A 16821-nucleotide genomic window follows, 5' to 3' on the forward strand; every position below is an offset into this window, starting at 1 on the left:
ATCAGCTTGTGTAACCATAGCACTTTTCTGAGCCTCAGTTTCCTCATGTGTAAATGTGAAAATAAAAATACCTGAGTCATCCTAAATGAGCAACACGAGACACTGTAAGTTAACTGACCTACCTGCATAGTTTGGACTGGGACCCATCCATGGATGGGGTCACTTGGAAGACTTCCATGGTGCATACAACACACAACTAACTGTGCCCCTGGGAGCAGATGGGGACTAGAGGACGCGTAAAAGAGGAGGCAAGAAGTCATGTTTATGGTGGCTGCCAGCCCTCAGCCTCTCCCAGGTGGGCCCACCCATGGCCTCTCTAGAATGAGCAGCCCCCAGGCAGCCATATTTTATATCCATGACTCCTTCCTCAAACCCAGCTGTTTGGATCAGAGGTGGCACTTTACCCAGGGCAACCAATCAACAGGTTGCCCAATAATGCATGACTGGGCACAAAATGGTGGGCCAGGCCAATCAGTTTTTTCTCTAGAAAGGCTGAGCCAATGAATGCTGGAAGCTGCTGGAAGGTCTTGAGGGAGACTCAGAGCTAAAAAAGTTCATGATATTTTGAAAACTAAAGTTGTGAGGGAGCAGACATCATGAGTCAGTAAAGGAGCCCTGTGGGCAAGAAGAAGCAGACTTTGAGGAGTGGCTGAATCATGCCAGGATGGTTATCTATTACTGTTGTAACATACTACCCCCACCTCAGGGTTGTAAAAAACAATAATTATTTCATCATAGTTCTTGACTTTGTGGGTTAGGAATTTGGGCAGGGTGGTTCTTCTGTCCCATGTGCATGGCCAGAGGTCTTTAGCTGGTGGGTGGGCCGGTCTGGAGGATCCAAGGCAGCTTCGCTCACTTGTCTGGTGCTTTGATGGGAATGGCTGGAAGGCTGGGCTCAGCTGGGACTGTCAACTGGAGCCCCTCATGTGGCTTCTCCAGCAGGGGAGTCTCAGGGGAGGTGGACTTCTTACATGGTGGCTCAGGTCTCCCAGAGAGAACATTCCAAGAGGCCTGAGCTGAAGCTATAAGTCATCTTCAACTCAGAATATCACATCTATCACATACCAATGATCAAACAAGTCACTAAGACCAACCCAGATTCAAGGGGATGGCAATTATATTCCACCCCCCAATGGAGGGATAGCAAAGGATTTGCAGCCATCTTGACTCTACCACGGGTGAAGGGCCGTAAACTTCTATAGCCAAGGATCCTAGTGCAGCCTTGAATCCAGGATGTTCACCTGGTTCAAGAAACTCACCCATGTTATAGCTCCAAGGTTGGGATTTCTCAGACTGTCTGTCCCCTCGCTATGTGTATCCTCACAATAACACCCCTGTACTTGAGTGAGCTTCAGTGGGTTTCTCTTCCTTGTACCCAATGAGCCAACCTAATGTGGCGGTGAGTCCCAAGGCCTTAGAAGATAAATCCCAGGTTGTAGCAGCAAGAAGTTACCCAAGTTGTGAGTTAATAAAGCTGGGTAGGAAGCACCTGGTCTTGTCACTTTTCTGAGCCTCAGTTTCCCCATCTGGAATACAAAAGTAAAAATATCTGCTCTACCTACCTGATTCATCGTAATGGAGTAACAGGAAAGGCTTTCTTCCTGTCTTTTGCCTGATCTCCTTGTAGTTCATCTCGTGACACCCATGCTTTTGATCTGGGGTCACTTTGTGAACGCTCACAGGAGACTGAATTTTCCTCATCACTGCTTCCCCCACCGTGATCTTGGTGAATCTGTTTCCTAAGGAGAACACAGGAGTAGATAGTTGAAACAAATGACCTTTAAGGACCTCCAAGATCTGAAGTCCTAGGCTTCTGTGGGGTCTGGAATAAAGGGAAATGTTGACATAAAAAGGTTTTTGAGTGAGTGGGCAGCTAGCTAGTTATGAATAAAGGAGGCAGCCTGAGAAGGGTGCAGAGTGGGGACTATGGGGCCAGGACAGGAACACAAAGGTGATGAGGGGAGCAACTCTGAGCATGTAGGGGTTGCGTGCCGAGAAGGAGGAAGGGCCTGTTCCCTGAAACCCTGGGATTCCATGAGGGAGCTTAGGGTGCCGTGTGGGAAGGACAGAGGAAAAGTTTGAAAACCATCCCCTGAAACAGAACATTCATCTATGTTGTTCCTTGGCTCTGAACAGGGATATATAAACCAATAAGCAAGGTACAAAAAAAAAAAAAAACCCAAACCCACTGCCATCACATTGATTCTGACTCATAGCGACCCTATAGGACAGAGTAGAACTGCTCCATAGGGTTTTCAAGGAGCACCTGGTAGATTCAAACTGCCGACCTTTTGGTTAGCAGCTGTAGTTCTTAACCACTATACCACCAGGGTTTCCAGCACATGGGGCTTAATTGTGTTCATTTACTAATCTGTGTTGCTGTTGTTGTTAGGTGCTGTCAAGTCTGTGCTGACTCATGGCGACCCTACGCACAACAGAACGAAACACTGCCCAGTCCTGCGCCATCCCCACAATCGTTGTTATGTTTGAGCCCATTGTTGCAGCCACTGTGTCAGTCCATCTCGTTGAGGGTCTTCCCCTTTTACTGATCACCCTCTACTTTACCAAGCATGGTGGGGACTGATCCCTCCTGATAACATGTCCAAAGTATGTGAAACGAAGTCTCACCATCCTTGCTTCTAAGGAGTGCTCTGGCTGTACTTCTTCCAAGACAGATTTGTTCATTCTTCTGGCAGTCCATGGTATGTTCAATATTCTTTGCCAACGCCTTAATTCAAAGGCATCAATTCTTCTTCAGTCTTCCTTACTCATTGTCCCGCTTTCACATGCATGTAACTGAAAACACCATGGCTTGGTCAGGAGCACTAAGCTGTAGTGCACAATTTCATCTTCGTTTTAGGTGAATTTCACATCTTTGATGTGGTGAAACCCAGGTGAATATGGGCACTACAGATTGGTAAGTAAGCACAATTAGTCCTGTGTGTACCTTGCATACCATGCTTACTAGTAAATCAGCCCTTGCTCATAACCATTTCATTTATTCAAAAAATATTTACAAAACTCTGACTGTGAGCCAGCACAGCACTAGGCACCAGGGACAGAGAGAGGATATGATCAGGTCGAGTGGGAGATGCTGACAAGGAAACGCTTTTAGAGCTGGGTGGGTTATGCAGGAGGGATAAATATAAAGCACAGAAGAGGGAGAGAGACACCTGGGCTGGGCCCTGGGAAGCCTGTTCCCAGGGGAGGCACTGAAGGAAGAGTGTTGGGGGAGAAGTAGTGGTGAGCCGGGCAGAGAAGGCAGGTGAGGATGCCGAGAAAGAGCAGAGCTTATCCTGTCTGTATATGGTCAGTACCCATTGAGCTCTGACCTCCTGCCTCTTCCTCAGGAAATAGAGACCCTACAGGACAGAGTAGAACCGCCCCATATAGTTTCCAAGGAGCGCCTGGGGGATTCGAACTGCCGACCTTTTGGTTAGCAGCTGTGGCACTTAACCACTATGCCAGCAGGGTTTCCATGGGATCTGGAGGGCGGCAGAAAGAAGCTAACAGGGCTCTCTGCTTCCCCCTCCATCCCTCTCCATCCTGAATGGTGCAAAGGGTTAAGCGCTTAGGTGCTAACTGAAAGGTTGGCAGTTTAAGCCCACTCAGATATGCCTCGGAAGAAAGGCCTGGTGATCTACTTCCAAAAAATCAGCCATTGGAAAAACCCTGTGGAGCACAGTTATACTCTAACACACGTGCGGTTATCATGATTTGGGGTCAACTCGGTGGCAACTGAGTTTGGTTTTGTTTGTTTGTTTTTATTTTTAATTCCCTCTCTGCTGCAGCCAGAATATCTGTTTCAAAGGGATGTTGAAAGGCCTGGTGGCAAGCACCGAGCCCGTAAAGGATGGGAGGAACTCAAGGGAAAATGTGCTCACAAAGTATTAAAAAAAAAAGGCAACTAGCCAAAGCCAGGCGTAGGGGAAAGGGAGGTGGGAGGAAGATATGAACTCTTAACCTCATCTTGAAGAGCAGAAAGTCAATTGTTACGGCCTAAAACTGAAATGCAGAATTAAAAATTATGACTCGAATGGGATCCTAGAACAGAAAAAGGATATTGGGTAAAAACTAAGGCAACCTGAATAAAGTATGGACTTTAGTTAATAATAATGTATCAACATTGGCTCATTAATTGTAACAAACGTACCATATTAATGTAAAACGTTAACAGTAGGGGCAACTGGGAGTGGGATATGCGAGAACACTCGGTACTATTTTTGTAATTTTTCTGTAAATCTATTCTAAAATAAAAAACCCGTTGCCGTCAAGTCCATTCCATCTCATAGCAACCCTAAGAAAAAAATTTTTTTTAAGTTTATTTAAAAAAATAAATAATGACTCCAACATTTAAATGTTTTCCCTAGTGTCTTTGTCATAAGCTTTCTTAAAGAGCTAACATCTCTTGAGGGTGAGAAAACATTTCTCAGAAATAGCAATGCCACCCTTTTTATTGCTTTTCACCTTCTTCTGTTGCAGTTGAGTAAAATTAAATTTGAAAACAATTTGGGATCATGTCACTCTTGTGCTTAAAAACCTTCAATGGCTTCCCCCACACTTAATTTAAAATCCAGAATTTTTGATATTCATTCATTCACTCACTCAGCTAACATTTGTTGAGTCTCTACTGTGTGCCAAGCACTACTCTAGCTGTTTGGGATACATCAGTTGGACAAAACAGATAAGAATCTCTGCCTTCACCAAACTTTGATTTTTGTGAACATGGATGGCCTAGACCAGTGGTTCTCAATCCCGGGCAATTCAGCCCCCAGGGGACATTTGGCAATGTCTGGAGACAATTTTGGTTGTTCAAACTGGGGTGGGAGTGGAATCTGAGGTAGAGGCCAGGAATGTTGTTAAATATCTTACAATGCACAGGACAGCCCCACAGCAAAGAATTACCCAGCCTAGAATGTCAATAGTGTTAAGGTTGAAGAACCCTGGTCTAGAAGATGTGTGCCATCTCCCCTGCCCATATCACCAGCCACATCTCCCCAGCTTGCACCAACTTTACTCCTCCTTCCTTGCCCTTCTTCCTTCTAAGTTATTTCACTCCTCTAGCTCTTTGCATATTCTGTTCCCTCTGCTTGGAAGACATCCCCTACCCCAACAGGCTAACTCCTATCATTCTTTAAACCAAAACCAAACCCATTGCCAGCAAGTTGATTTCAACTCATGGTGACCCCATTTGTTACAGAGTAGAGCTGTGCTCCATAGAATTTTCTTGGCTGTACTCTTTTACAGGAGCAGATTGCCAGACCTTTCTTCTGCGGTGATACTGAGTGGGTTCAAAGCACTGATTTTTTGTTTAATAGTTGAGCACAAATCATTTGCACCAACTAGGAACCTCTTATCATTCTTTACGCCTCTCCTACATGTCTCTTCTTCAGAGAAGTCTTTCCTCAAGCCCCAACTCAAATAGGACCCTCCTCTCACCTTCTTTCACAGCACTAATTTTCCTTCACAACTCTAATTGTGTTCATAATTGTATATTACTTCGTATAATTATCAGCTTAATGTCCATCTCCCCCACTAAATAGGAGGTCCACAAAGGCAGCATTTGGCTAGTATTTGTTGAATGAATGACTGAATGCAGAAGCCCAAGTTTATTGGGGAGGAGGCCAGGACACAGGTCTCTACTGTCTAGGCCCCAGAGCAGGCCCCATGATGATGGGTGCAAAGAGCAGAAGGGCTGCCCCAGGGTGCTGAGAGGAATCTACTAGTGTCTCCACCCCCTCCAGGTGCCCGCTCCTCCCACCCACCCAAGCCAACACACACACCCGGACCCCGAGTGCTGGAACACCTCAGCTTTATTGATTGAAACAACCGCGTCCGCAACTAGAGGTTACATCTGGGGGAGTTGGGGGTCAAAGAGAGACACGGGGGGACAGAGGCTTGGGTGGAGACAAAGAGCAAGGCAAAGGGGTGAGGATGGGGTCGTGTGACTAAAAAAACAACCCCAATACATTTCACCCATTAATAAGGGGTCTCCTGTTGTGCTTTTACCTTGGTGGCGGGATGGGCCAGGGTGGTCAGACATGTGGGCCTGGTCATGGGGGGTTGGCTTTTCTCCCAAGTCTTTACGGCCTCAGGGCTGCAGCAGTCCCCTCCTTCCCCTGCCCCGTCTCCTCTCGGGTTGGAGATAAAGGCCTTGGTGAGCTGGCCACCCTGAGGCAGGAAGATGCTTGGAGACCACTGGGGCAAAGGGACCAGCACAGTCAGGCTGAGATGGGGATTGTGTGGCTAGCTGGTAGGAAGGAGGAGTCCAGGCATCACACACACACATACACACAGAGAGACACACACATATATACAGAGATACACACACACAGATATACACACGTGTACACACACACACAGCACTCACTCAACAGAGAGGAGGGTGCTACCCTGCCTCTGGAAGCAAGGAAGTCTCCCCTGAACCCAGAACCAAACCTCAACCAATGGCTCTCCAGGGACTCCCCAGAGCAGGCTCGCTCATCCCATTCCTGGGGACAGACTGTGGAAATAGCTCCCTTCCCCTTGAGCTTTCTCGGGGAGAGGACAACACAGTGATTTGTCCTGCATCGCCCCCCACCCAGGCCCTTCTGGTCCCTACAGGGAAGACAACAGGTTGAGGACAGCTGACTTTCATTCCCAGCCCAGGCTCTTGTGAAAGCAGCTGGGAGGGGAGAAAACACGAGTCCCTTCTATCTGGGAGCCTGGAGGAAGGGTGAGAGCTACGGCCTGTGGGACAGAGGGTGGCAGCCTCTGTGTGACACCTGCCTGCCCTAGGATGGGAGGGGCTGTGGTCTGGGATGAGAGGCCAGAATTCGAGGCAGAGAAACACTATGTCCCTGGGCTAGAGCCCAGTAACATCCCCAGTAGCACCCTAAGGCAGGGCACTTTGAACAAGTTCCCCTTGCTGCCTGGCAGGAGAGCCCAAGGGCAGTGGGCCAGTTGTGTGACACCCCCCAGGGCTGTAGTGCCTGGCTTCCAAGGCTTGCTCCACCCCAACTGCTCTGTGACCTCAGGCCAGTCCCTTTCCCCCTCTGGGCTTTAGCCTCCTCCTTTGCACCATGAAGGGTCTGGTCCTGTGAGGCCCATTCTGGCTCAGGCAGCCTAAGCCATGGGCTCTGACAGAGCACTGGGAGAAAGGAGAATGAATGGGAAAGAGGTGCCGGGCCAATTCCAGAAAGGGCAAGTTTGGGAGGGCGTCCCACGTGGAGCCGGCCGGATCTGTGATCTTGGGGGGAGCATGGCCAACCTGAGAAACTCTCTTCTGCCTACACAGCACTTGGCTTCAGGAGTCCCTTTCTCCCCCAGAAACCAGCCTAAGGGGAAAGTGGCAGAGAGACCCCAACACCTTGAGGACTGACCCTGGACTCCCCGTTTAAGGCCACAGAATACCTCGGCCACGCTGATCCGAGGGCAAGGCTGCCCCTGGGGAGAGGAACTGGATCCAGCCAGCCAGGTCTCCCCTGGGCTGGGGGCGTGGATGGGCCACCCACCAACATACAGACACAAAGACACATAGCACAGGTGACATTGCTACATGGATGTAACTCACAAGTACAGGCACACAAACCCTTACCCAGTCACCCAGTGACACACAAAGACACTCCTAACTTGCAGACCCACTGATGCACCACACATGAGCTGACATGCCCCTAGGCACTCACATCACCCACAGCACGTGCTGACACCCAGGTCCCCTGCGGGCCCACAGACACACACCATCCATCACCCATTCACCTATGGGGACACACAGGCACAAAGAGGCCCAGTGACTAAAGCCCAGATCAAGCCACCCTCAAGGCAGGGCTGACCTTGGCCGACTCTGACCTCCTGTAGAGTTCCCTGTGCCCCCCCACCCCCCGAATCCACGTGACCCTCATGGCTCCCCACACAGACCAGGAATTCGGGATCACGTGTGCTCAGTCCAGCCCAGCCAGCGTGCCAGGCTCTATGGTTACAGAGGGGAACAAGGGAGATGCTGTCCCCAACGTGGGGCACCCAGGGCAGGGGACAGATGTATCAGAGGGTCGTCCTTGCCACGGAAGCCCTGAGGAGAAGGCGCTTGGGGCTATTCACCTCTGGGTCTCTACTCCAGCCCTGCCCCAGGCAGGGCCCGGAGGAAGCACTGGGCAGGTGAGAGGCCAGTGGCTCCCACCCTCAGGCTCTCCTGAGGAGCTTTTAACATCTCTATGCCATGCTGCACTCAAGGGCAATTAAGTCAGAATCTGGGGAGTGGGGTCCAGGCATCAGTGCTTTTTAAAGACCCTCTGGTGGTTCTAGTCGGCAGCCAGGGCTGGGAACCACTAATTTATATGATCATTTACTGGGCAAGGTCCGCTGAGTGATTACCACAGCAGGCCAGGCCTGTGCTGGGCTTAAGCGGGAGGTAAGGTAGAGGAGTGGGAAAGCTCAGAGAAGGAGCTCACAGTCTACTTGGGGCCTCAGACCCTGCACAGATGGGACAGTTAAGGAACAACTCATTCTGGACAGAGGCCTCAGCCATGCTAGGAAGGCAGCCATGCTGGTTGGGACATCAGGAGGCCCAGCTCCAGCCTGACCCAGCCACCCACCAGCTCTTGGCGATGATGATCACACAGGCCTGACCGACAGTGAGATTGGCAGCGTCTGCCTTGGTCCCCCGTCCGCCTCCTGGCTCAGCACCGCTGCCCTCGTTCCAGGCCTCATCTCTGCAGCAATGCCCACTCAAATGCTCCAGGAGGAGCCCCATGACCCTCCACCTCCCCTGCAAGGGGGCTTGCATTTCAATAGGATTTTCTGTAAGCTCTTGATCATTCATAGGGGATGAAAGGTGGGATTCCAGGCCCTAGTGGGGCAGCTTGAGAGTACAGATGGGGTGGAAAGGGGTCTATTTGGCCAGCACCCCACAAACACACGTCATTCATGGAGATGGATGTGCACACTGACATACTCAGGCACACAGATATGGGGACAGACACAGCTTCACAGGCAGATATGTCTCAGTGCACACACAGACCCATATTTATATACTCCTGCCCAGAGATATAGCCACAGTGGTACAGAGACACAAATGCCCATGCACACATGCGCGCACAGGCGCACACACACACACACACGGCCACATGCACGCAGACATACAGACAGCCTGAAAGGGGCTGGGCCTCTCCTCTCTCCCATGGACAGCTGGTGGAGGGTTTAGGGCTGATGTTGAGAAGGGTCTAGATCTGGTCGTGCCCATCTCAGACCCTGATCCTAGGACCCGAGAGCATGAGGCTCAGCTCCCAGGGAATGAGGTGACCAGCAACTCCCCCATCCACCAACCCCAGCACTACAAACCCCTCCTCCTTCACTGGCCCTGGGTGGGGAGGGGGACAACCAACCAGGCAGTGCTTTGCAGTGGAGAGAGGGCAGGGGCAGGCCCCTACACACACACGCTCCTATCCAGGGTACCCTTTCGTGCCAAGTATATAAGAAATGGAGTCTCCACTCCACTCTCAAATTCAGTGTCCCATACAGGAGCACAAAATTACAGAAGCAGAACTTCTCCTCGCCCCGCCTCAAGTCATGTCTAACCCTGAAAATCTGGCCACCATGCTCCCAGCTCCTCTGAGACCCAGCTGGGGCTAAGGTTAGGCCAGCGGACCCAGGTGAACAGTGTGCTCGCAGGAATCCAGCTGCTTGCAGAGATGGGGTGGTGGGGGGGTGTCATTCTTCAGATTGCCCAGGTGTGAGACCTTGTGCTGGGCCCCTTCCAAGGGGACACAGTGAGAAAGGGAAGCATAATGTCCCAGGAACAGGTTGGGGGGCCTGGGGTGACCTGGCATCTCCACCGTCCAGCCCACTCTCTGGAAACAGTTCTGTGCAGCAGGTGGCCCATCTTCTTTGTTATCCCCTGGATGGGGACACTCGCAGAGTTCACCAAGTCCCGCCTGGCCCTCCACGACCCCTGCCCCCCCCCACCCCAAGGAGTCTGGAAGTCTGGCCAAGGGAGGGGTTCAGCATCTGCCTCACTTCCGGCTTCCTTCTGGCAAAGCTCTGGGCTGGAGTTCAGCTTGAGTTAGGGGACGGGGGAAGGTCAGAAGCCACAAATGCAGCCCGGACGAGGCCTATGTCACGCCGAGGTCCCTGGGGTGGCGAACGCCTTTCAGGCAGGTCCCGGTCTCCACAGTAAAGAAGGTGCTGGCAGGTTGGATAGAAACTTGTGCTTTGATATGTGTGTGTGTGTGTGTGTGTGTGTGAGTGTGAGTGTCTGAGCGTGTTTCTGTGTCAAACGACCGTCTCCAGGCCTCAGCGCTGGGCCTCTGTCCTTGTTCTCTGCTCATCCTCGCAGCCAATGCAGGCCCCCTCCCTGGAGGGCCGGCCCTGCCCCTGGGCACCCCAGCTGGTGGGGGTCAGTCTTTGGTACGATGTGGACACTTTGGTGTGCCGGGGGCGGGGTGGGGGGGCCAAGCAGCTCTCATCATCTCTGCAACGCCATGAGGAAGATGGCCACGGGCCCCCAGAGCTGTGGGCAGGGCTGGCGGGAGGCTCCACTGCCTGGCATCACCACCACTGCGACAGGAGAGAGAGAGGAAACAGCCAGGGTTCTGGTCAGCTCCCATAGGGGCAGGGGGCAGGTAGGCTGGCCATGGAAAGGGCCCCATTACTTGGCTCCCTCCCTTTGGGGGCCTGAATGTGGGCACTGCCCACTGCCCGCCCTCAATACATGCAGACACATTCATTAGCACAGAAGTAAGGTGGTGTGGGGGTTAAGTCAGCCTGCCAGGGTTCAAATCCTTGCCTTGCTGCTCATTAAGGCAATTTATTCAACTTCAGTGAGCCTCAGTTTCCTCATCTGTAAAATGGGTCTGATAGTGAGAGCTACCCCTAAGGGCTGGTGTGAAGATTAAATGAAATCATGCATACCCAGGTTTTTGTACTTTGCTTGGTACATAGTAATCACTCCATAAACGTGAACTATGATTATTAGAAAAACCTGCCCAAAGGAGGGCACATGTTCACACCTGGACCCACACACACCCCGAGGTGTACTCAGACACACATACAGGAGGCACTCTGGTACTGCAAATAATTTAGTAAACTCACACAAGGACAGGGCCTGGGTCTCCTAATAGTCCTGCAGCTGCCCCACAGCCTGAGTCAGGTGGGGCCCAAGGTGGGCACCAAATACACAGGCCTTGTCACACAGTCACATGTACACATATCCAGTCACTCAGACACCCTGAACTCCATTCAGACACTAACACTCCCCCTGACACAATGCCCACCCATGCAGCCCGCCCCCACCCCCCACCACCCACAGGCTCCGCTCCCCACCCCCTTCCCGTCTTGCACCTTTATTGGGATCCATCTGCTTCCTTGGACATTCTCCCTTCTTCAGTGTGACATCATCTATGGCGATATCCCCTAGGTAGCCTGACCCTCGAACCCCCTCAAAAATAATCTGGGGTGGGGTCAGAGAGCAGGGAGCAGGGGTTGGGAAGGCTCTGTCAGACATCAGAGACCCCCCCGTTCCACCCCTCCCTCCCAATCCATCTGGCAGCCCCCAACACAGACCCTGCCTGGCTCCCAGAACAAGCACTAAGCCTGGCCAAAGCTTTCTAGCCAGGCCAACTGTCCAAGGCCTCAGAGGGCCTGCGAGAAGCCCCTGGGCCCAGCACACTCACCTGGAAGGGCCCACTGGGGTTGATGGGCACATGGGCCTGCTGCCACACGTTGCCCTTATTGCCACTGAGGGACCAGGCATGCGTGTCCAGGGCCCCTTTGTTCCGAGACCGCACCAGGAGGTTGAGGGAGCCTGTGGTGGGCGTGCAGAGAGTGACACCATGAGGCCTGGGCAAGGGCACCTTCCACATTCACCAAGCCCTCCACTCCCACTGCTGCTCACAGCACTGTCCCTGTTGGAGGGGGTGGGGTCCAGAGTGTGTGGGCACTGAAACAACTTCCCCCCAGACGGGATCGTCTCCCCACCCCTAGACTGGTCCAATGTCCCATTAGCCCAGGGGGAACCTCGACATGGGCAGGGAAAGGACAGCGACAGGACTTTAGTTCATCAGGACAACTTGCTGATTTTTCTTCATTTCTTCCCTTCTTTGCTAATCAGTTAATCTCTCCACCCCTAAACACACACACACACTCTTTCCTCGATAGACAGGGGTGTTGTCCTAGACCAGCGGGGTCTATGTGGAGCACAGCGCAGGATGACAGAAGAGCACAACGCATACCCCTGGTGGACCATGATATATGACTTGATTTCTGGAGGTACAGGAACAGACTTTACAATTTTTATACATGTGTTTTAAGAGGGAAATAAAGCTAGCCCTTCCATGATTTCTCTACTGTTGATGCTTAAGACAAAGCTAAAGAAAAGAGTGAGTTGATTTAAAGAATGATGTTAGTACATGTGCTACATAAAAAACAAAACCAAACCCAAGCCTGTTGTCCTCGAGTCGATGCTGACTTATAGCGACCCTAAAGGACAGAGTAGGACCGCCCCATAGGATTTCCAAAGCTGTAATTTGGTGGATTTGAATTGCTGAACTTTCAGTTAGCAGCCGGGTGCTTAACCGCTGTGCCACCAGAGCTCCTAAGCTGTGATAAAAATAGTGAAAGTAAAATGTTGGAAGCATCAGCCTGAGGGTGCTGCGCTCATGTGCCCACAGCCACAGGGGCCTGGAATTCTGTGGGTGCCAGGGAGCACTGGAAGAGAAGGAGGGAATTGTGGTTTGGCTAAGAGCACTCAGGCAATGTCAACAGCCTCTTCATGGCTCTGCCAGGCCACCTTGAGCCCCAGTAACATGAAAGACCTGGCTCAGAGGAAAGGGGAATCAATCTTAGTGCCTGGTGGCTGGCATTTCCATGGCACTGCCCACAGACAAAGCCGCACCATCTGTGATGCCCCACCAACAGACACCCCAGTGAGGAAAAGCCACCAAATGTTACCTGCTTGTGGTGAAAGGAATTGGCTTGCACCAAGGAAAGCCGGTAAGACACAAGGTCTGGGGACAGCTGGTGTCCAGAGCTGCCAGGTGGGCTGGGAGGGGAGGAAAGAGGATGCAAGAAACACCCTCCTCCCCAGCAGCAGACCCAGGCCTGGGGCAAGGAGTACACCAAAGATTCAAGGCATGGGGGCACCCTCACCAGCAGGAGATGGGTCCTCTGGAGGACTGCACAGCACCCAGTGGACCAGGAAGGGCCCAATGCCTTTCCGGGACCCTGCTAGCCCCAAAAAGACGTCTTTCTCTTCTTTCTTTCTTAAACTGAAGCTCCCCATGTCCAAACTACTCTCTGCTATGGTGTGGCGGTTAGTGGGCTTCACATCTTCTCTTCCCTAAAAGGTCTGTGTCAAATTTCTATTGGTTCTCAATCATTAAATGCTGATTGAGTGAAGAACCTTCCATAATTGTCATCAAGGATTTTTGTAGAATCTCAGGGTTAGAAGCTACCTCAGCGTTCATCAAGGCCAGACCTCCTTACCATTCTTCCTTCTTCCTTCTTTTTTCCTTCCTTCCTCCCTCCTCCTTCCTTCCCTCCTCCCTCCCTTCCTTCCTCCCTCCCTTCCTTCCTCCCTCCTTCGTTCCATTCTTCCTTGTTTCTTTCATTCAACTAATAGAGCACTGGTATGTGCTAGACAAGAAGCCCTGGATGTACAGTGAGTAAGCACTCAGCTGCTAACCAAAAGGTCGGCAGTTCGAACCCACCAGCCGCTCAGTAGGAAAAAGTCTGCTTTCCTAAAGATTTACAGCCTTGGAAACCCTATAGGGCAGTTCTACTCTCCCTTATAGAATCACTATGAGTTGGAATCAACTCAATGGCAATGGGATATATATACACAGACACACAAGTTCCAGTTGCTATTGATTCCAACTCATGGTGACCGCATGTGTGTCAGAGAAGAACTGTACTTCATAAGGTTTTCAATGGCTAATTTTTTTAGAAGTAGATCACCAGGCATTTCTTCCAAGGAGCCTCTGGGTGGACTCAGTCCTCCAACCTTTCAGGTAGTAGCCAAGTACTTAACTGTTGACACCACTCAGGGTCTCTCTATCTATGTGTGTGTGTGCAGGCATGCGTGCATGCGTGCATATATACCAGCTTCTATATGCGTGAAGTATCTCTGGAAAGTTACCCAAAAGTCGAGCACATTGATTGCCTCTGGAGAGGGGCTGTAGGTGGCAGGAGGACTGAGACAGAAGGATCATTATGGACTTCTGTACCTTTTGATCCATGCGAAATACACTATCTTTTCCATGAATGAATAAATGAATATTTTTTAAATTGTCACTTCCTCAGTGGAACCTTCCATGACCAGTCCCCAGACTCAGTAAGATCTCCCTGTTTTGAGCTGTCTTGGCCCCTGTCCTGCTGCAGACACTTGTCACGGTGATCACGTAAATTCTACCTGGTGCAATTAGTTGGTTAAGGTCTGTCTCTCCCACTTGACTGTAGGTTCCAAGAGGATGGAGAACTCATCCACCCTGTTCACTGCAGCGCCCGATGTCTGCATGGAGCAGGAGCTCCGGAAGTGATGGTGCACTGATCAGTTCTTTGATTAATCTGACATGCCTACCTGTACCACCTCTTCTGATTGGGCATTCCTTAGGTTCATGGCAACAGTTTGGAAGCAGGACTTCCTCTCACTGCTCACAAAGCAACACCCTTCAAATCCCATGTTTAGGGTTTGGGGGAGTCAGACAGACCTGGGTTGCTGTGTGATCTTGGGCAAATTCTTCACCTCTCTGAGTTGTACGGAAACACCTCCCTTACGTGGTGGTTGTGAGGGCTGATGAGCCCACACATGCAGAGTACTCACGATGTCACCCAGCATATGGCAACCACTCAGTACATGCCATCTCCTGTTTTTCTCATCCCCTTCACTACATCCATCTCATTCAAGTACAGAACATTTTCTTTGAAGACTCAGGAAGCCTTGATAATCTCGAGACCTTAGACAAGCTGGCTGTGGACTTCTCCCCTGCCAACATTCTGCCCACACCCCCACCAAGGACCTGCGCTTTAGCCAAGTTGGGAAGCCTAAGCCTCACATGTACCGGCCCCCAGGCTCCTGTGGACCCCTCCTGTCCTCCATTCCCCCAGCACACACCCAGGCAGACTACATGGTCCCCAGACTCACCGATGTGCTTCCCATACATGTGGTAGAAGAAGGAGACGCAGTAGAACTTGGCACTGGCATTGTAGAGGGGACTCACCAGTCGTGCACGATCCCCCAGCTCCCGGGGCCTTGAGGTCTCAATGAACATGTAGTAGCCTGTGGGAAAGGAGGAGATGCACCAACAACCTCCTCCTCACTCCTCCCTGGCCTCTTCCCACCCACTTCCTTCTCTGCCTAAACCTCAGTTGTCTGAATCTGAGGTGCCTCACCCCATACCACTTCATCCTCCCCTCTTCACATCACAGCACAGGAGTCTGGGTCTCTGCTCATGAGTTCTCAGCTCTACTGCAATTTTTCCGCTTCCTGATCCTCTAACTGGTCAGAGCTGTGTCTTCTTCTCAGACTGGGGCTCCCTCAGGTCAGGGCCATGTCTTTCAGACTGGGGCTTCCCTGAGCTCAGGGGCTATTTCCCATTATCTTCCTAGCCCCCCATATTGGGACTCCCTACAGCTAAACCCCTCCCTGCAGCAGCTCTCCATTCCTGGCCACAGGCCATGCTCCTCACCCTCAGGGGTGCCACTGATGTCAGTGGGGGGACCGGTATTGGGTGAGCGCTTGGGATTCTGGGTAAGGGCATTCTGCCGTGTCCAGTCAAAGTTGTCTGTCAGGTCCTGGGTGTAGCCACAGATCTTCTCATCCTCAAAGTGGCAGGTGTTGTCTACATTGTAGGGATTGTTGAGATAAAGAGAGTCAGTCTCCTTAGCCCCTCCAGTCCAGCTTCACCATGCCCTGTCACCCCTGAGGGACTCCCGAGCATCCGAACAATGGACCCAGGATTCCAGGGCTTGAGGAACCAGGCAATAGTGCCCATGACGAATATGTTCCAGGAATAGCACTTCTTAACCTTTTCTGTGCCACACTCTTCTGGTCTCCAGTGAAGCCTAAAGACCCCATCCCAGAATAATGATTTGAGATACATAAAATGAAATATACAGAATTACAAAGGAAATCAATTATCTTGAAATACAGTTGTCAAAATGTTTTTTTAAAAAAACACAGATTTGTGATATAGTAGTAAATGGGCTTTATTAACTAAGGAGCCCTGGCGGTGCAGTGGTTAAAAGCTCGGCTGCTAACCAAAAGGTTGGTAGTTCGAATCTACCAGTCGCTCCTTGGAAACCCTATAGGACAGTTCTCTTGTCCTATAGGGTCACTACGAGTTGGAATCGACTTGACAACAATGGGTTATTAACTAAATCACAAGATCTAGTGCTGGATCTAATAACTACCGCCGTAATTTTGAAATATTAATGAAGGTAAGTGATACTGTGAGATATCTGCAGCAACTGTGAGGTGGTGTGAAAACACCTGATTCCTCCTGATGACAAAGTCACAGGGACTGCTTACACTACTGAGGTGTGTTTCCTGCATTCTTACCGAGAAGGGGCGCTAAATGTCTGCTAGAAGCTAGAGAAAATAAAGAAGGAACTGCATACCCTTCCAAGTTTCAGGTTCATGGACACGTGAATTGTATACACAGGCCCCTTGGTGGGTCCATGGACCACAGATTAAGGACCACAGCCCCAGTGAAAAGGGCATGTGGATTAGCCTGGCCTCTCCTTTTTTTCTTTTGGGGACAGTAGGGTATTTGCTGAGGGAGTCACAGAGGCCGAGAATGGTGCTGAGTATGGGCAAAAGACCCTCAGTTAGAGATGCCCCCACTCCACTCC

At 51.1% G+C, this 16821-nt stretch overlaps 1 protein-coding gene across 1 annotated transcript in view; it reads right to left on the reverse strand.

Annotated features, from left to right (window-relative positions):
- Positions 1-10438: 10438 nt before the first annotated feature.
- MDGA1 (MAM domain containing glycosylphosphatidylinositol anchor 1) overlaps positions 10439-16821 on the reverse strand; it is a 59914-nt gene continuing 53531 nt past the window's right edge. Inside the window, exons 13-17 of the mRNA XM_003403935.1 lie at positions 15657-15809; positions 15113-15247; positions 11646-11776; positions 11314-11422; positions 10439-10530 (exon numbers count right to left, since the gene is read on the reverse strand). Of these exons, the coding sequence (XP_003403983.1) occupies positions 10439-10530; positions 11314-11422; positions 11646-11776; positions 15113-15247; positions 15657-15809 (620 nt within the window). The remainder of the gene's footprint in view (positions 10531-11313; positions 11423-11645; positions 11777-15112; positions 15248-15656; positions 15810-16821) is intronic.

This window comes from Loxodonta africana, chromosome 1 (assembly GCF_030014295.1).
Source record: "Loxodonta africana isolate mLoxAfr1 chromosome 1, mLoxAfr1.hap2, whole genome shotgun sequence".
Lineage (NCBI taxonomy): Eukaryota > Metazoa > Chordata > Mammalia > Proboscidea > Elephantidae > Loxodonta > Loxodonta africana.